The 21,599-nt window shown below is 42.2% G+C and overlaps 1 protein-coding gene across 2 annotated transcripts in view; it reads left to right on the plus strand.

The window, feature by feature from the left end:
• Positions 1 to 17,636, plus strand: part of LOC119648212 (elongation factor-like GTPase 1) — a 330,197-nt gene extending 312,561 nt beyond the window's left edge. For both annotated transcript variants that reach the window (XM_038049819.1, XM_038049820.1), the window contains 2 exons: positions 5,388 to 5,572; positions 17,394 to 17,636. In XM_038049819.1, the coding sequence (XP_037905747.1) occupies positions 5,388 to 5,572; positions 17,394 to 17,582 (374 nt within the window). In that variant the 3' untranslated portion in view covers positions 17,583 to 17,636. The remainder of the gene's footprint in view (positions 1 to 5,387; positions 5,573 to 17,393) is intronic.
• The last annotated feature ends 3,963 nt before the right edge of the window (positions 17,637 to 21,599 follow it).

Raw genomic sequence — 21,599 nt, forward strand, 5'->3', positions numbered from 1 at the left:
GGGTTTTAAATGCATTTGGTTTAATTCCGAATAATAACTCATGATTAGTATAGTTTGTAGAACTGTGTGCTACGTGATTATAATACAGTGACGCTAGGCTAGTCAAGTGTCCTAGTCTACTTCTTCCTTTACCTGCAAGTCATGCATGGGCATGTTCGACTACTACAGTTATTTGTGGGTGATAAGAACTACTTTATATCGTGTTGATTTCACACTTTTTTCTTCAAAACTCCTGCTGTCAAGTTTGGTGGTATTTCCTCTGAGATAGGAGATCCAATATAATCGTCTGAAGTATTGCGAGGTGACACAAAATGCATATACTTCGTTAGATTGTCCTGAATCGTAAAGCTATATATCGAGTTACCGTCACAAGCTGCAAGGTCCAGCAATATTTATTGCAATTCGTACAAATGGGTTATTTTTGAGTTGTTTAACTACCATGGGTGTGGTTTTGTTTTAAGGGGGTCATCCCGTGTGTCGGATCCGCGAAATCGTATTTTTTTGGCATCAATTGTATCTAGATATAGTGTAGAATATATGGGCAAAGTGATTTTTTTGATATTCGGAGCCGTTTGGAAATTATAGTGTTAAACACGTGATCAGTCACATGCCAGATTTATATCGATTGCCGTAATAAAGCTCGTATTTATTGGTCCGAATGATGTTGGATTGACTTCGCTAAAAGGATCAGAATTGAAGCCAAAGCTGTACATGTGTTTCTTCAAGACACCTAAGGTTTATGGATTAGGTATAGCAGATTAATGGCCAGTTAAGGTTTTATGGCTAAAAATCGCATTATATTTTTTAAATGCTTTTTTTTCGAAACTTCATGTTGAAAATCGGCTGCCACCATAGCCCAAAATCTATCCAACGAAATTCTTTGAAATTTTCAGGACTTATTTAGAACATATTTCTACGGTTCGCAAACTAGGATAATTGCGATTCATCCAGTAGTTTTTTTTTATTCATTGAAGAAACCGTTTATAAGAGCAATATCTATGGTAAAAAAAGAAGACGAGGCAGACCCTGCCTAAGATGGAGCGGTGGCGTAGGTCAGGACGCCGAACAGCTTTTAGGGATATCGAATTGGTGGAGCTTGGCGCAAAACCGGGATGTCTGGAGTTCCTTATTAAGACAGGCCTAGACCGGATACCGGTTGTTGCGCCGTTGATGATGATGATGAAGAAACCGTGAAAAAAACGTGAAAATTCATAAAAAAAAGTTCAACACGGTACCAAAAATTTAGCTTTTAATATTTTTTAATAATTCTAATTTGCGGACTGTAGTTAAGTCTGTACGTTAAAATGCCGTCTACTTTTTTCTTTAAGATGATCGCAGCGCCCCCTAGCGTGGCAGCAGAAAAACGCCTTTTTTTGGAGATGGGTTTATAAATAGCTCTGTATTTCAATAACGAACTATACGACCGGGCTGGAAAAATTACTATGCACGCTCAAGATATTAGTGAATCTATGGTGAAAAATTTGTATTTGTATCTTTATCCAGTTCTTCACAACAAATTTCTAAAAAAAAGTAAAAAAAAACGGCCTTCACACGGGATGACCCCCTTAACGCTAAATTTTTCTGTTTTTGACAGTACTCGCAGTTGTTTATGTAATCTGAAATATCCTTGTGGATTGCTAACCCCTCGTAATTTTCCTTAATCGCATGCTCAATAGCATTGATCCCTCTAGGACCTTTAATCAATCCTTGCGGTATTTCTGTATTAATGCTATTCTATCATTTTTATGAGTAACTATAATTTTATCTTCGGGAATTCTTCCAAATTTTCACTCTGATTGTCGAGTACATCCGATTTTTATAGGACTATCGGTAACCTCTTGATTGATTACCTGAATCAAACCAGTTTAATAATCTCGGGCGAGCGCAATACTGACCATATTGCCTCCTGCAATGTATTGTAGGGTATTGTTACGGCCTTGAATGAAGTGTTCTAACACACTTCAAGGCCCTGATCTAACATGGGTTGTTGCGCCAACGATTATTATTATTATTATCGGTAATCTCATCAAAAGATAGTTCGCGATTTTGATATTGTTTTATACTCCCTCTTTTCATATTCTCTTTGTTGCATTGGGTGCGATCTCCATTATTCCGTTTGCTTTGTTCAGCACTTTCGCCTAAGATCATCAGCGATGTAATTCCCTTTCCCTGGTATATACTTCATTTGATTGTTGTCCTCTTCTAGTATAGCTCTGCATCGATCTTGGTAGCTACTGGGCTCTTTTAAGTTTTGTGACCATTGAACAGTTCTGTGATTGGTTTTTATGGTAAACGACGTGCCATACAAATAGGGTCTACTTTGTGCTATAGTTCCTTTCTGCTGAATTTAGCGATCTATGCAAGTATTGTATAGCAAAATTTTTCCCTTCGTATCCCTGACTATGTACTGCCCCAATTCCATTCACGCTCGCATACGCGAGTAAAGGATCTGCTGAAATCGGGATACTGCAGAATTGTTTCCTCAGCTGATTTAATTAAATCAGATGCACATTGGTATTCCTCTGGCCACACGAAGCTGGTACGTACGATTCGTAGGGTCCGTAAGGGGTACTTAAGGGGGTTTTCGCGTTATCAGATTCTGCCATAGCAATCAACCGGATGGATCCAGGGAACTGAAGTACTTAGCCTTCCGCAATTGGTTCAATATCTCTATGATATTAGGCAATGGCAACTTATCAGTTGTTTTCAGATCATTTAACCTTCTGTAATCAATTACCATTCGCCATTTGATTTTCACAGGAGCATCTTGCTTCTGGGATCACCCACAATGGCGAGTTCCTGGGTGGATTGTTTGGATTGTTTTCACAAAACCTGTTACTGTTGGAAACAGTTAAACAGCCGATTTGTACCTCCGGTAAGAAAACTTGTTCACCAATTCTATTTTCAATATGTACGAATCCTAAAATTTCATGTCTAACAGGCAATTTAAAATCATCTAAATATTGTCTTAAAACTGAAATTGTTTTATCCATGCCTAGGAAGACATCGAAATCTTGTAAGACGTATCTTTCATGAAAAGGTATTTCCAAGGGGATATTTTTCACGATGCAGGTTAGTACTATTTTTACAATGGACTCTTTACCCATTAAATCGGATCCTTTGACTTTTATTCACTTTTATTTCGTACACTTTTTCTTTAAGAATTAGACTCACGTCAGCGACCGTGTCAACTAATGCTTTAATGCATTCTCCGTTGACTTTCATAAAAATGTACGACTGTTAACTAATTCTTTCTTAATTCCAAAAACCCCTCAAAAACCAGTCCCTACCTTCCCCCGTTTTGCATTAAATATCAGAAACGTGTCAGCATTGAAAAGTACTAATCGGGACCTTTCATTTGATTCCCCACACGACCATAATTGATGAAAAACAATTTTGCAAGCCCCTTTTGCATGTATAGAAACCCACCCTTAAATTCCACATAGAACGATGTAACGTGCTGCATACGTGGGCGTTCATAGTTCTCACTTTCGAACCAAATTGGGTACAACCGTTTCTGAGAAAAGTGCGTCTGTCAGACAGACAGACGAGGGTGGCTTTCTGGGATAAGGCATATGTCTACCTTCTCAGTAGTAAGAAAAACTTCCCATTCTTGTAGGTGCCACTGCATTTCCACGTTATGTTTTTCAGGACATTGTCATTTAATTTTCTTGTTATATATTTGTCTCCTTACGATAAACTACTTTAGTTTGTCAAAAATTTGTTTACTCACCATTTGCTGTTCGTCAAGTCTTTTATTTAAAATGTCTGTTCTTAAATAGATTTAAGATAGTTTTCAATCTTCGGTTACCATCGTCATTTTATTTTTGGTTAGTGCACCTTGCTTTGCCACCTGTGAGTATCCTATTTTCTCGGATCTAATAACACGCGTTAGTTTGTTTTGTATGGGTCAGGTTGGCGTTTTTCGGAGGCAGCCAACTTTGGCGTAGCGGTCCTTTACGTCTTCGCTTTTCTAATTGTTTCGCTACTTCAAAGTCTCTGTAATTGGGTGGGTGTTGGCTCTGTCGTTTGGCCATTTTGCAGAGATTCCTGGAAATTGTCAGTGCCCTTTTCTCCCCCTGCATAATTTCCAGCAAGAGAGTAGAGCAGAGGTGAACGGTCCCTAAGTCGTCCCATAACAACGTGGATGGCGTTTCGTGCACTTTTTGGCGTTGATCGATCCTACCCTGTGGGAAGTCGATCGAATGTTAGTCAATTTGTTATTAAACTAGTAGTTGGATTCTTTACTAGAAAATGTACATCTTCTTGGCATGGAGGCGTCATAGCCTTTCGCGTCGGATTGTGTTACATGGAGCACTCTATCCCTTCCAAAATGTTTGATTTAATCTAGGTTCCTCTTCCATATTTACGTCAAACCTTTCTAACTTGCTCATTAGAAACATCTCTGGATATTGCTCTGAATTTGGTTTCCTTTCGCATTTGTGATCAAAGTGAAGTTGATCGAGATAGCTGCGTCTCTAAAGATATCAAAGGAATGTGTTAAACATATCGTGCATGAATGTTTGGGTATGCGAAAGCTCTGTTGAAAGTGCCACGCGAGCTCACAATCGACCAAAAACAACGAGTTGACGATTCTGAGTAGTGTTTGAAGTTCTTCCTCCATAAAAAATCTCAATTTATACATCGATAAGTGACAATGGACGAAACATGGTTCCATTTTTTCACACCAGATTCAAAACGATCGTCATCTGAGTGGACCGCATGTGGTGAACCGACTTCAAACCGTACAAAGACGTAACAATCGGCCGACAAGGCTATGGCATCAGTATTTTGGGATGTGCATGCGATAATATTTATCGACTATCTTGAAAAGAGAAAAGCCATCAACAGTGACTAATGCATAGCGTTTGAAGGATGAAATTGCGGGGAATTGGTCCCATTTGAAGAAAAAGCAAATGCTGTTACATCAAAACAATGCACCGTGTCGCAAATAAATCAAAATGATGGCAAAATTGCATGAATTGATTTTCGAATTGGTTCCGCATCCATCCTATTCTCCAGATCTGACCCCCAGTAACTTTTTCCTGTTCTCAGACCTCGAGAGAATGCTTTGGAAAGAAATTTAGGGGCGATGATGACGTAATGACTGAAACTGAGGCCCATTTTGAGGCTAAATGGTTCAAACCATGCAGGAATATACCATACTACATACGTGCTCGATATTGCGCGGAGTCCTTGACGTTCCATAGTCCATACATAAGTAAGTTGAATCACTGGCACTCAATGCTAGTATCAGGTAAAATCTGGCATTTGTCAAGATTGGGCTAACTCGGAAATAAATTAATAATACTATCTTTCTCTTCCCTTACAGTCATATCAAAGGATTTGTAAAATCAATATAAATATTATCTTCTCCTTTTTTGCAGGAAAAATGTATGCAGTTATAGCCCGTCGTCATGGAAGGATTTTATCTAGCGATTTGACTCAAGGCAGTGACAATTTTGCAGTAACGGCCGTTTTACCTGTAATTGAATCGTTCAATTTCGTCCAAGAAATTCGCAAACAAACTTCCGGATTAGCATGCCCACAACTTATCTTTAGCCACTGGGAGGTAAGCTATAAATTCATCTAAGTTTAATTATAATGAATAGAAATCAATAAAGTATCATTTTGGCGTCTTGGCTATTATTCTGTTAAGGGAAAGTTGCATTGCGTCCTTAAAGAACTATTGTGGCGTCTTGGTTAGGCGAACATTTAAAGATCGTGCGTTGCATCGATGCTCATCTACTGGGCCCTCTTAGTCCATCTACTAATGTTTTGCAAGTCATAGAGTTAATCCAATGTCCTTACCTTATTTTGGTAGGCCTCCACCCTTTAAAAAAATGATCTGGAAATTTTTCAACTTGGCATAAAAGGTCAATTTAAATTTAATTTAAAATTTCTTGCAAGTAAAATGTTCTTATTATGCTATTGTCAGTTTTAATTTTTCCCTGAAGATGGCTTTCCTGTGAAGAACAATTAAAATGGGGTTATTAGATTAATCATTCATCTGGGCACTCAGCCCTCAGCGCCACATTTTCCCGTCCAATAGAATATCCTGGTTTCGTTTATGTATCGCAGGATTTTCTCTAGTGGATTGTAATGCTACCCGCTGCAGCTGGAGCAGATCAGAATCAAAAATCTGATCTGACCTATGGGCGAGGCAAATAGACGGGCCACTCCCATAAGAAATGTTACATTCAGGATGGATGGAAACGTATCATTTTCAAGATTTCCTATTCTGCACATATGTTCCGCTAGTGAATTATGGCCTGTCAGATGCCCACAATGCTTCTGCAAGTCTTCCTGCTTTTCAGCAGGATGAATTTTGCAGTATGCTTGTTTGGTTCCAACAGGAAAAGTTTCGTGTTTCTAGTAACTTGCTCCTAGTTTTTGATAGCAGCATTAGCCAACCCTACCAACACTCCAAATGCTAATACATTCGAGATTTCATTGCCATCTGCACCATAATCAACGAGAATAATTGATATTCGAGTAAGATATTAAAATTCCATTCACGAAGAGTCGATTCACTGTCTTTCTGTCTGTCACACGCACTTTTCTCCAAAACGGCTAAACTGATTCGAATGAAATTTGGTGGACAGATGGGAATTATGAAATCCCACGCATAAAGCAAGTGGCATAAATTTAGGTGGAATTTGAAGAGGGCTCCCATACATGCAAAGGGAGGATTCAAAATTTCTTTTCACCGGATATAGTCGTGTAGGGTATCAAATAAAAGGCGTCGTTGTTGTACTTCCCGAAACTGACATTAGTTTCAGCGTAAATTGCAAAATGTGTGAGTAAGGAGTCAAAATGTCGGCACTTAAAGTGAAGCAGGACTCATTTTCGGAAACTACCCAACCTAAAAATCCGAAAAAATCAGGGTGGTGCGCTTAGATGAAATCTAGGCCTCAGAATATGTCCCATTTCGATATCTGCTCAAATAACCTTATTAATAGTATATTACCAAGTTTTAGAAATTTACCGTAAAACCCCCCTTAAGTTCATCCTAGGAGTATTAGCACCGATATAGAGTCTCGTACATACACATGCCAAATCTTATGGAAATCCGACTATTAGTGTCAAAGTTATAGCAGTTCAAACTTATCAATTTCCTGCGAATTTATCGCATTCTAAGCCATACAAATAAGATGCTGACGTCATAATTAATGAAAATAATTGGCATTCGAATCAAATATTAAAATTCCATTCATGAAGAATGAACTCCTCCCTAGCCCTTTTTAAGTTTCTGTGTAAACACAAAATCTTATTAAAATCGGTTTACTGTCGGTGTGTCCGTCACACGCATTTTTCTCGGAGACGGTTATAGCGATTAACACCAAATTTGGTAGAAAGCTGGGAACTGTGAACGCTCACGCATACAGTGAGTTACATCCTTTTACTACGAATTTAAGGGGGGTCCCCATACATGCAAAAGAGGGGTATAATTTTTTTTCACCAAATATAGTCATGTGGGATATCAAATGAGAGGTCTTGGTTAGTACTTTCCGAATCCGGTCTTAATTTTGACATTTGTTGGAAAGGTGGGGAGTGGGAGGCGTTGAAAGTGATCATTCCTTTGAGGGGGCCATTCTCAGAAACTACCAAACCGAAAAATCTAAAAAAAATCAGGAGGCTGCCACGATATGGTGCCTGGGCTCCGAAATACCTTCTATACTGATATCTATATAAAGGCTATGGGAAGGATACCCAGAAATAAAACCAAACATGGAGGAGCAGAAGAAGAATGAAGTTACGGTGCAGGGCTTCGGAAACCCAGTGCCGGCGGTTTTTGGGAGTGAGCAAGCGGGCTCCCGGCCGTCGATATCCAACGACCGTAGTGCCTCAGTAGTGGGAACCTTGGCTACTGTGGCATCTAATGTTACAAGCGTACGGGAGGAACTTGAACTGGCTCCAGTGATGGATCCGTTCAGAAGGAGCTCGATTTTTCGCAGATCCCCTCCCACACGGGCACAAGCCCCCACGATCGCTACCCCCAGTGGGAAGCGTATAGCGGGAGTCTTCGATGAGGAAGAATCGCTGACGCCGATTCACCCGAGCGATGTTTTGGGCAATGATCAGTCTGGAGCTGCCTTTACTGCCCTCGGTAAAAAGATCATGGAGCTGTGTGAGTTCATAAAGGAGCGCAGGAACATTCACCAAAATATAAGGGCCATGATAAGAGGCATCCGTTTGACGTACGGCAAGGCCCAGGATGAACGAGTAGGGAAGTCGCCGATTGGAAAAGTGAACCAGGCAACTCAAGTAACGCCGGTTCAAAACACAAAAGGGGAGAAACCGGGAAAGAGGCTGCGCGAGAAGCTGAATGATTCAACAGGCCAGCAAACCCCGAAAAGAAGAAAGGACTCAACTCCCAAAAAGGCGGAGTTCATGAAAATTATGTCTGAAGCTACCAGGGAAAATACTGCAGTGGCTACCTCGAGAAAAGGGATCGAACCTCCAAAGGCGGATGCGGAAGCTTGGAGGAAGGTAGAACCGCGGAAAAGAAACTATCGGAGGAAGATTAGACCGGAGGTGATTTTCATTTCCAAACGGGGCGAAGGGTCATACGCCGACATACTCAGGAAAGGCAGACCCCGAACTCACCAATTTGGGAGACAACGTCAGCCGTATTAGACGGTCGCAGAAGGGAGATCTTATGTTGGAACTTAAGAAATCCCAGGATGTAACCGCGGACAAATTCTTAAGCCAAATCGGGAAGACTTTAGGGCAGGAAGCCGACATAAGAGCTAGCAGGCCGGAGATCACTATAATCTGCAAAGATATAGATGAAATCACGACGAAGGAGGAGGTTCGCGAAGCGTTGGAGAAACAGTTCGATCTTGCCGGACTACAAGAGTCAGCGGTAAAAACTCTAAGGAAAGCCTATGGGGGAACACAAACCGCCATCATCAGCCTACCAGTGGAGAACGCACTCAAACTGTTAGCAGCAGGGAGAGTGAGAATAGGCTGGGTTATGTGTCGCCTTAGGGAACAGGTGGCGTTAAAACGGTGCTTTAGATGCCTTGGCTTTGGTCACATTGCGAAGTCATGCACTAACCCAAATGACAGGTCAAAGCAATGCAGGAGATGCGGAGTGGAGGGCTACATCAGCAAGGACTGCGGAGCTGACCCAAATTGTCTACTGTGCAAAGGAAAGGAGGGTGTGGACCATCGGCACATTGCAGGCAGCAGCAGGTGCCCGGAATACAGGAGAGCCCTTAGCACAAATCGCAGATGAGGTTGATACAAATCAACCTCAACCACTGCGAGGCGGCGCAGGATCTACTCGCGCAAACCATCCGCGAGAAAAACATCGATGTGGCCATACTAAGTGAACCATACCGAAACCGCGGTGGTAGCGTTTGGGTCAAAGACCAAACGGGCCAAGCAGCGCTGTGGACTTGTGGAGAACAAGCCTTCCAGGAAATAATGGAGCACCCGGAGGAGGGCTTCATCAGAGCGAAGTTGAAGGGCATCCACATCTACAGCTGCTATGCTCCACCCAGCGCTACACTCGTCGAGTATGAGCGGATGCTTGCTGCTCTTGTTTTGGATGCAAGAGGACGTTGGCCGATCATAATAGGAGGCGATTTCAATGCGTGGGCTCTTGAATGGGGCAGCCGGATAACTAATGTGAGGGGACGTGTTCTCCTCGAAGCATTCGCGGAGCTGGACGTGGTACTGGCGAATGTTGGGTCTTCGTACACTTTCCGGGGAAGGGGCCTGGGGTCTATAGTGGACCTGACATACGTCAGTGCCACTTTAGCCAGTAGAATCGCTTGGCATGTCAGTGAGGACTATACTCACAGCGACCACCAGGCAATCTGCATAGAGATCAAGGGCGGATCGAGCTCGAAAAAGAGTTTTCGCAAAATGCCGGGTGGTATGTTTGGCTGGACAGTGAAAGCGTTCGAGGGGGACACGTTCTCCGCGGTGCTCAGATCCGACATATCCCTGAATGGTACGGCTGGAGAGAAAGCCACCCAGATCACTCGATGGGTGACGGAAGCATGCGATGCTACTATGCCCAGAAGGCGATTGCTCCCCAGTAGGCAACCCAACTACTGGTGGAACAATGAAATCGCAAGTTTGCGAGCCGCATGTTTTCGGGCAAGGAGGCTTTGCCAGAGGCTCAGGGGAAAACCCGGTGGCGACGGTCGAGAGGAGGCACACAAGCAATTGCGTGGCCGCCTAAAGGAAGCCATTCGGAGGAGCAAAAAGAACTGCTTCAAACAGCTGTGCGACCATGCCGACATAAACCCTTGGGGCGAGGCTTACAGAGTGGTGATGAAAAGGCTGCGGAAATCACCCCAGGTGACCTGTCCGCGCCTCCTGAAACAGATTGTTACCACTCTGTTCCCTCACCACGAAAATAGGGGAAGGCAAGTTTTTGTCCAGCCAAATGACGGCATAATACCGCCTGTAACTGTGGGGGAGCTGCGGGAAATATGTGGTAGGTTCGGTGACAACAAGGCCCCAGGTTTGGATGGCATCCCCAACCGAGCTTTGAAACTGGCAGTGAAGACTAGGCCCGACCTTTTCGCCAACACCTTCGAGGCGTGCCTAAAAGAAGGAATATTCCCTGCCCAGTGGAAAAAGCAAAAGTTGGTGTTGCTTCCGAAGCCTGGCGAGCAACCTGGAAACCCAGCGTCGTATCGTCCTATCTGCCTGTTGGATACAATGGGGAAGATGATGGAGAGAGTCATCTACAACAGACTCCTGCCCATCGTCGAAGCCAACAATGGTTTGTCGGAACGCCAGTTTGGTTTCCGCCCACTCTACGGTGGACGCAATTGGCATGGTGGTAAACCTGGCAAAAGGTGCACTGATTTCTGGCGGCTGCTGTGCCGTGGTGGCGTTGGATGTCAAAAACGCATTCAACTCGGCCAACTGGAATAGATTTAAAGGGGCGTTGGCTGACATAGGTGTCCCCGGATACTTAGCGAATTTGGTGGAAAACTACCTCTCAGAGAGGACTCTCTGGTACGGGACGGATGAGGGCTACAAAGAGTACATTGTCACAGCCGGGGTACCACAGGGATCGGTACTTGGTCCCCTGTTGTGGAATATCATGTGTAATGGGGTGCTTGCTCTTCCCGTCCCAGAGGGGACTACGATTGTCGGCTTTGCTGATGACCTAGCTGTGGTTGTTGCAGCAAAACACCCAGAAGATGTTGAGGTTTACGCAACGGAAACAGTGAGAACGGTAAAGTCCTGGCTAGAAAAGGCCGGGCTGACCTTGGCGGACGCGAAAACGGAAGCGGTCTTGATAACGAAACGCAGGAAAAATAATACTGTAAAAGTGGAGGTCGGTGGACATACGGTCGTATCAAAGCCAGCTATCAAATACCTGGGGGTAATAATTGACACCAAATTGAGTTTTAGGGAGCACCTAGAGTATGCATGCCAAAAGGCAGCCAGTGCCACCACGGCACTTGCAAAAATGTTGCCAAATATTGGTGGGCCGAAACATTGCCGGAGGTTGGTGCTAGCCGGAGTGGTGCGCTCCATCCTGCTCTACTCGTCGCCTGTGTGGGCGGAGGCGCTTGCAAACTCTCAGAGACGGAAGCAGGTGAGAGTCGCTTGATCTCTGGCAACGCAGATGGGACGAGTCTGCGAAAGGTCGGTGGACGCACAGGCTCATTCCCAACATTAGGGTGTGGCTTGAGCGAAAACATGGGGATACCAACTACCACATTACCCAGTTCCTCACGGGACATCCAAATGCAGGAGGAGTTGCTGAAAGAACAAAGAAGGAGGAAAGCTGCAAATAGGAGAAGGATGAGTGCCTAAAAGCAAACCTACCCCGCGAAGTAATACCTCAATGGTGGTCCCGCGGGGCTGGGGCTGGAGAGACCGGGGGTGGTTTTTAGTGGGTGTGAATCCCACACGCGCCCGCTGTTGTTCCGCCGTTCGGGCGGCGGAGCTGCGGCGGACGTGTCTTTCTAAGATTTTCCACCTCCGTGTACGCACAAAAAAAAAAAAAAAATACAAATAAAGTTAATAATAGTATATTACTATAATTTTTAGTAATTGCAAAACCCCCCTTAAATTCATGTTAGCACCACAAAATATAGGGTATAACAGAGCATGATCTCACCAAGTTTGGTGGAAATGGCACTATTACTAACAAATACGCCAAAGTTGTTGCTTCTTTGCAAATTCAAGACCATGAATGTCAATATCATCCGAAAGTGGATATTCTCACATAATATATGTATATATTACGTGCTACGTACTAAGAAATACACAAAACCTTTCGTACCTCAAGCGTCCAGCTTCCGGTTTCCCGACTTGTTTGTATCTGTTGTAAATTAAATTCTTTGCATTTGCTAATAATATTAAAGTCAAAGTGTGAAGTGTATGAGGTTGACTATTATCAATACAGGGCTTTCCATCAAATGATTTATTTAAATCGCTTTCTAAAAACTAGAGGGCAATGGAATTTTTAACTACGTGAGACGGAGCTGTCATGCGCTCGTCGCTTCTCACATCTTCTTTTTCTTCAGCCTTTGTTCCATTCAAAAGCGGGGTCGGTTCGTCGTGATCGGTTTCCCCATTTTATTTTATCAAATGCCTGATCTGGATGCAATTTCGAGGCTTTTAAATGCCCATCCAGCGTATCAAGCGACCGTTGTTTCGGTCGGCTTTTAGGTCGCTTACCACTGACTTCGATGCTCAGAGCAATATTGGTAAGTGAATTCTCGTTCGCGCGAATTACGTGACCATACCATCGAAAACGCCTCACTCGCAGTTTTTTCACGATCGGTTCAACCTCATATCGATCGCGGATATCCTCATTTCGGATGTAATCAAAACATGTCACTCCACCAGTCCAATGCAACATCTTCGTCTCCATTACCGCAAGACGCCGTTCATTGTCTTTTAGATTCGGCCAACACTCAGGACTATAGAGAGCGTAAAGAACACCAGAACACCACCAGCAATTTGAATATCTTGAGTCAATGCTATCAGCCAATGGAGAACTGCGGTATGCTCCTCACAAAGGGAAACACAAAACCTTTTATACCGAAGCGTCAAGCTTCCGATTTCGCGACATGTTGCAGGTTAGCTTTTTTACATTTGCTAATAATATTGAACTTCTGGTGTGAAGCGTATAAGGTTGACTGCTATCAATACAGTGCTTTCCAAATCAAATTATTTGTGTAAATTATTTTTTTAAAAGTAGAGGGCAATTGCATTTTCAGCTATGTACACAGGGAATTGTCATGCACCATTCGTCATATAGGGAAACACAAAATCTTTTTACCCCTGAAGCGTCTAGCTTCCAGCTTCCCGACTTGTTTATAAAGTATATATGTAAGTACAATGATTGTAATAATAGCTACATTTCATAATATCATCGCTACACAAAAAGAATATCGAATTTTCGACGTCTACGCAATGATACGAAAAAAAAAATTAAAGATTATTACATTGTAACAAATAGGTTTATTCTGCATAATTTGGATTTATTGATTGCATTCTAAACATTTAGTTGTTTTTGCCGCATGTTCATCACAAACGGGCTTCTTACACTTATTGCAACACATCCTTGTCTTTCTTTGTTTGCGAATAGGTTGATTGCTGCAAATGAGGCATGATCCTACTACAACCCTTCTGCCATTGTCGTCTCACGATTGATTGGAAGCAGTAACCTCTACTGTCCTCTTAACTTTCGATCGACAATTTCGTTGGTTGATTGTGCATACTCTGTTGATTTGAAATTTGATCTACAATCATCAGGATTCCTAGCTCTTCTTCGAGTTATATTATCATAAAAGTCGGTTGTTTGATTGGTTGTTTTTTGAGGAATACCTTATTATTAAAAAAATTGACTGACAGTTTCGTCCAGTTACGTGTTTTTCACATTTTTAAGCATTCTAACAGCCCTTTATCTTCCACCTACAATATACGTCCTCTATTTGTGAATCTTTGTTGGATATCTGTTCAAAAATTCAGCCGTGCAAAAGTCAGTTTGTTTCTTATGAGAATTTGATAGGTCTGACAGCCCGCCCACATCTTAGTCTTCCAGTAGGCCTTCTTACTGTCCGGCCGGTGCTTCGCCGACAACAATCCAACAATTTCCAGGTAAAATTTTTTTGCGTAACGAGTCATGTAAATTTTCATGTAGCCAGCTCCCGAATGCTTCTCAGAAATCTTTTCAATTCAACCAACCTGGCCTAAATTAAGAAGGCAGATTGTTATGACTATTATACCTGGTTTAGGATTACAAACATCACTATTTTTAATAATGTAATATAAAAGTCATTATACAGAGTGTCCCGTTTATGATGGTACACTTTTTAATGGTGCACACAATGGTGGATAGTACCACTTTTTTGAAGAAAATCGGTCCATGGAATAGGCACTCTATCTTTTATCATTGCAGAGTTATAGCGTTTTTCGTGAATAGTGTCAAAAGGCTTGTCCTTCCCAAAAAAAACACAATTTCCCACTTCCTCAATTATTTAATCTCTGGCTTGATATCATTTTCGGAAACTATAAAATTTCATATAAATTGATATTTTTCAATTGCAAAGGTCCCTTCGAAGATATAACTGTTGAAATATTAAAGAAATTTCAAGATCGATTTTTTCTCTAAATTTCAATATGCATTATTGTAACGGTACTTTAAGCTTACTCACCTGCAAAGTTGGTAAAATGATTATGTTAGCTTTTAAATGACATGTAAAATTTAGGAACATTATGCATTAAATGGGGGAAAACGTGGTTTGGATGTGGAGCAAATTCACTTAAATATGGTAGTTCTAGTGATTTCGCGCATTAATTTTCCATTGTTCACATTTAAAGCGACCATATTTACGTGAGTGTCAGAACATGTAGGGGGCCAATATATATTCGGATCACTATCTCGTTAGCATAGTGATCCGGATTCGAATTACAACACCACCTACAATCCCCTCTGATAATCAGGTGAGAGTTAACACTGAAGCCATCCACAGCCCAGCCCTCCATAACACCTATAAGGGGGAAATGGATGTGGCAATAACCCCAGCCAATAGAGATCCTGGAGATAAATCATCAACGAACGATCTTTATAATCACCTGAAGAACGTTATCATTGATAAGACTTGGCCCTAGTCGCAAAAAACTCGGAACGGCTGGTTCGACGATGAATGTTTGCTACCAACGGGAGGGAAGAATGCTGTATACCGAGTAATGTTGCATTCTCAAAGAACGCGGGCACGTGCAGAGACTTATCATAAACTTCGTCGAGCGCAGAAGCGACTTCACAGACGGAAAAAAAAGCCAGGGAAAACCAACAATTCTGTAATCTCGAAAAGTGCAGGAAACAACCGCACCAGGCGGGGAACTTTTTCCAAGAAGCCAGCATGATGAAGCCTTATACACCTCGATGCTCGTCCTGTCGAGACAAAGAGGGAAATCTGATCTCCGATAGAATGGCCATATTCGAGCGATGAGTTGAGTATTTTGATGAACTGCTCAACAACCAATATATCGGCGACTTAGAGGTCCCGTCAACAAGAAACATTCCGTGCAATCCATCGACTTCAAAATCATAAGTCGCCAGGTGTCGATGGAATTACGATCGGAATTGGTTAAATATGGGAGCGGCCAATTACACCAAGCGGTTCATCAACTGATGCTCAACGTATAGGACAGAGGATCGTTGCCTGACGACTGGTAACGGGGCATTATCTGTCCCATATATAGGTGCTCAGAGGTGGCGGTGAGGAAGACGGGGCGGCAACCCTGTCGGCCAAACCAAAACCAAGTGGCCGAGGACAACCTCCATAGTGGTGGCACCGGGAGACGCTGTACTCACTTTGGTTTGCCGGCCGTGATGCAGTAGGCGAATGCTCCAAAGGCCTAATTAGGGCGATCAGACCCGAGCCTGCACGGGGACTCATCTGAAGTGGCAAATTGGTCACGAAACCTTACCAGGGATATACTGGTACCATGGGAACCGGGAAAGCCCCTGGACTCTCATACTTCGGGTGAACTCCCGTTGTATGTGAGTACAGCTCGGTTATTTGCGGTTGGCCCCCCTAGTGGGAGTTTCATAGTGGTTGTGGTTGTGCTCAAGCGAGAAGAGACCTTCGGGCCCCGGCGTGATGTTGCGTTTCAACACAGGTGCCGTACTCCATAGTTCGGTAGAGATTTAGGTAGGTCTTGTATCCACTGGTACCGTTGTTGCTTGTCTCAGCGGGGCTCTGATTGTGGTCACAAAATCAATCCGTCAGTCTTAAGAAGACGTGGGATTAAGTCGTCCAGACAGGTGCTCACGTTAAACCCTCAAGGACTTCGCTGTCCCATATATAAAATGGGGATATCACGCAGTGCAGCAATTATAGAGGTATCACCCAACAGCTGGCCCACGCTGACGATATTGATATTATGGGAAGAACTACCCGAGATGTGCAGTCTACCTTCACTCAGATCAAGCAGGCGATGCGAGATCTCGGGCTGCGCATTAATAAAGGCCAGACGAAGTACATGATGGCTACGTCAGTGCCAAAGAACAAAGAACCAACATCATCGAATCTCGCTAGTCAAACGAAAACAATAAAGATAGGAGACTACAACTTTGAGACCGTTGAAAATTTTTCATATCTAGGGTCAAAAATTACAACCCATAGCAGCTATGACGATGAAATCCGCGCACGGTTGTTGGCTGCCAGCAGGCCTATTACAGTTTACAAAAACTGTTTCACTCGAAATATCTCACCATAGGGTCAAAGCTCTTTCTGTACAAGGTTATGATCTTACCAGTTCTTATGTATTCCTCGGAGACTTGGGTTCTTAGCGAGAAAAATTGCGAACTCTTGGCCGTGTTCGAGGGAAGAATCCTCCGAAGAATTTTTAGCCCCCTATATGAGGATGGACGATTCCGTAGGTTACATAACGACGAAATCTACGAGCGATACCTCGAAAGTCAGGTTGTGGATAAAATTCGGCTTAATAGGTTGCGGTGTCACTTAATCTGTATAGGTGGGGATGATCCAGTCCAAAAAGTCAAGGGCAATATCTATGGTAGAAAAGAAAACGAGGCAGACCCTGCCTGAGATGGAGTGATGGCGATATCGAATTGGTGGACCTAGGCGCAAAATCGAGATGTTTGGAGTTCATTACTAAGGCAAGCCTAGCTACCGATAGCGATTGTTGCACCATTGATGATGACCACGTTTTCTCGCATTTAATGTAACAATACTATTCTACTAGGAGCGCTGTTTAAAAACTGAGAAATCACTACTAGAAAATTTAGTTGTCTTGAAATGGTGAGTTACATGCCTACCAACATCCAATCCAAATTCCCTATTGTCACATTATTAGTCATAAATGCACTATTGATAGACGTGCTAATCGTATAAGCAATAACTGATATTTTTTCTGACTTTCAGGTTATTGACATTGACCCATTTTGGATCCCGTCCACGGAGGAAGAATATTTGCACTTTGGCGAAAAGGCGGATTCGGCTAATAGAGCTAAAAAATATATGGACAGCGTCCGGAAACGAAAAGGATTGGCAGTGGAGGAGAAAATTGTTGAACATGCAGAAAAGCAGAGAACATTGTCAAAAAATAAGTAATGTTTGCAATTAAAAGATCAGAATAAAATATGGATGCAATCGTGGCAGCTTTAATTTCAAGTGTCTTGTGTCATAGGCATTCTAAACTATGTAATGAAAACTTCCTCACTTTGCATAAACCTCTTTTCGTGAACCAACATCGGTCGGGAAATTCTGCTCTATCGCATTTGAGAAAGACGTAAAGTAAAGTAAGTAAATTTGGTTGCTTCAGATGTATCACATATTTTGCGAAATTATTAGTACATACGTCCTATCATACCCAATCTTCAAAAAGGGGTTTACTCGTTTAGAAAGCCTTTTTTTCAGTCAAATTAGTATGTTGCTATAATTTGTTAAAAAAAAATCCCAAAAAATTTCGTTTTTTTAAGTAATTTCGTAATTTTGCGGCATCAAAATTTAATGAGTTATTGTCAGAAAGTTTTCTCCTTAGTAGCCATCTGTCAGGCATTTGTTTGTATTTACAAAGAAATTACTTTTAGAGAATTTCAATGCAGCCAACGTTTTTGTTCAAACAGACTATGATTGGTTTCGGGAATGTTCGACCGCTCGTTGAAAACGGTATCGGGGGCCCTCGATTTCTTCAACTCAAGCTAGAATTTCAACGATGGGCCTAAGCGAAGTAAGATGGTGGAACTCTGGAGAGTATTCCTCTTCCTCTAGCGTGCTCTAGAAAGCCAAGTGGTAGAAGACGCGAATCCGATGTCGGGTTGTTTGTGACGGCTACCGCAAGGCGCGCTTTCTTGATCTGGGAGGTTAAAAAGCATTACAATTGTACAGCGTACACTTTGCTCGGACATGCGATGGAGAAACATGGTCATGACAATCGTAGCGCAAATGATGAACGGTTTGTGGACTCCTGAAGCTTCGACCGCCTCGTCATTGGTGACATCTTCTTTGAACACAGAGCTTACCATAAGGTGAGTTTCAACTGACTGACACCGTATAAGCAATTAGAGTAGCCACTTTGCGATCAGCAATAGATTTAGAAATTATTTTCTGGATGTGGGCAACAAGAAAGAAAGGCACTCAAAAATGCTTTTCTCGGGTGCTACGCACGTCGTCGGCCATGTCCCACAAGATCTGGTTGACAGCGGAACCATAGGAACGGATCGATCAACAGAAGAGATGGCAGGCTCTATTGACGCCAAAATGGAATTTTTTATCGCGCTGGTCAGGGTAGCGGAAAATGTTGCAGAACGCAATAATTTAAGAAATGTATACCGCTTCATGAAAGAACTCACATGTGATCGCAAAACTTTCGATGGTTCTGTGAGGGACATTAACCGTCGATTCACCACGGTTTTTAATCGAATCGCATTCGTTCCGCCTCTTGTGGCTGAAGGGGCACACGTGGTCACGATGGCTCGATTTCAAAGAGTAGAGCGGTTCGGATTTTACCTTTTTGAAAGACAGGATTAATATGCTTATTCCTTCCGAGGTTTGTTTATTTTTGGAGACTAGTTTCGCAGATGATCTATTATTTTGGTTAAAGTTGGATGTTTGGAGTAAGGATGGTAAGATTATGAGATCAGGAGAAGGAGGATCGGGCGGAAAGGATTTTGGAGGATTATAGTCATCTATCTTTACCTAAGAAAATTATTGGGTACCAAGAAGGATGACTTACTTTGCCTTACAATGTGCGACCAAAAGGCCTGGCTGGATGGGGATTTAAAAGCCTCGCGATTGCATCCAGGTCAATCATTTGATACAGCCAAATGGCGGAACTGATCACGACGAGTCGACCCCGCTTGCGAACGAGACAACGGCTGAAGAAAGTGAAGAAACAATGTGTTTTTAAATATCCACGTCGGCTTTTTTGATGTCATTAATATCCAGCAGGGTCCACTTGATGCCGTCTTCCCTCTTCAGATGGCCGATTGTAAAGGTGCCCTAGTCGATAGTAGCCAATTCACTATTCGAGGTACAGTAGCTATGTATCGACTGTTAGGAGTACAAACAGCATGACTTGTGCACATTTAAATGCATATCGCGGGAAAAATCACCAGAACAGAGCCGGCAAGAATTAATTTATTGACTATCAAAGAAAAGCTTCGGCATCATTTTCGTTTACCGGTGAAAGCATCTGAACTGTTGGAAGTGAACAACATCATCAAAAAAGACGTATTTTAACCGATCAGATAATTCTTAAAATAAAACAGCCCCTGATCTTGAAGGAACGATTCGAATTTTTACATATTAATCCGATGACTATGGTCAGTGATAGCTGCACTATCTGATTGCCACTTAGACTCGAGACTATGTATGTAACCAATTGAAATCCATCTATCAAATGGAGTCACTAATGAATGACCGTGAAATGAGTTTCCGCCTAAGGCGAAAAATAAGGTCATAAAACTGAAACGTACGCCAAGGCTGGTCTGACTAATAAAGCCCAACCACTGGATATACTTCGGAGCAGACACTAATTTCGGATGTGGTTCCACCTGATGGAAGGAAGGAAGGGGTATCGGGAGGCGAGAACCGTTCATCAGGAACATCGGCTGTTTTCCTTAATGCTTAATACTTCTTTCGTACCAAATCGAAACATCTTCCAATTAATTCTCACAGAGCATTAACCCAAACTAATCAACAACTTGGGTTTGAAAGATTCCTTTCAAGCCAATCGCACAAAGTTGCCAAATGAATTAAGACAGTTGAAGCAACAAGAAGTAATAAACACTACTTGGAATACAGTCCCACGTTCATTCCGTTTCTATTGGCTATATCGGACCTGGCTTCGTTGTCCTTTCGAACTATCTTTGCATTTGTATTAAAGGTATAAGAAATTAAATGTATTTTAGATGTGTTCTTTGATATAAATTCTGGTGGTATTTTTCAATAAAGTGAGTTCGTTGCACACATCCAAGATTTTAATTTCAATCGTTTTTAAGGCGTTGTGTACAACAAAATACCCTCCGCAACCTGAATTGTCTTGGTCTCGGTTAAACAAGACGTCATGACATCTTTGCCCAAAAGTAAAAAAATAGTAATGTCGCTTGCGTCCTTTCGACCTTATTTTCCCAATCGTATTTGGCCGGAAGGAATTACTCAAAAATGTGTACCCATCAGTTTTGCTCTTATAAGTGTTAAAGCATCGTTTAATACCCAAGCAAGTAAAGGGTGGTTCGAAAAATGTTAAAATAAAGCATAATTTGCATAATATAAAATTATCTGGCGAATCAGCATCCGCTGATCATGAAGTAACTAAAAAAAATTCCCGAAGAACTGAAACAGTTAATTGAAGGAGAATATCTACGGCAGCAAGTTTTCATCGCAGACGACACGGGATTATTCTGAAGGAATATGCCGAGCTTTGAAAGGAAAATTCAAAAATGAACTGCCTGTTTTTTTCGAGCTAATAAATCATATTTTATTTCAGGAGTGGTTTGATGCATGTTTTATCTCTAATGTCAAGAAATTTGTTGGATCCCAATACCTTGATTTTGAAGTCCTGTTATTAATCGATAAGGATGTCCAGCCTTTAACTTTAGTAGGAACTCATCCTAACGTTAACGTGATGTTTTGTCTACAAATACGACATCGTTAATTTAACCTCTTGATCAGGACATAATTGCGACATTTAAGCCTATTACACAAGACGATACTTTAAGGGGGTCGTCCCGTCTGTCGGATCAGAGGAATCACTTTTTTGGTGTCAATTGCATCTAGAGTGTAGAATATATGGGTAATGTGTTTTTTTGTTATTCGGAGTCGTTTGGAAATTACAGTGTTAAACACGTAAAATGTCACATGTCAGGTTTATGTTGATCACCGTAATAAAGACCGTATTTATCGGTCCGAATGACGTTCGAATGACTGCTAAAGGGACAAGAATTGAAGCCAAGGCTTTTTTGAAGAAACCTAACGTTTATGGACTAGGTATGGCATATTAATGGTCAATTAAGATTTTATGGTTAAAAATCGCATGTTAAAAATCTGCTACCACCATAGCCCAAAATCTATTAAACGAAATACGAATACTAATTTGTACTATATTTGAAGCAACATAAAGGACAA

The sequence above is a fragment of the Hermetia illucens genome, chromosome 2 (genome assembly GCF_905115235.1).
Source record: "Hermetia illucens chromosome 2, iHerIll2.2.curated.20191125, whole genome shotgun sequence".
Taxonomy (NCBI): domain Eukaryota; kingdom Metazoa; phylum Arthropoda; class Insecta; order Diptera; family Stratiomyidae; genus Hermetia; species Hermetia illucens.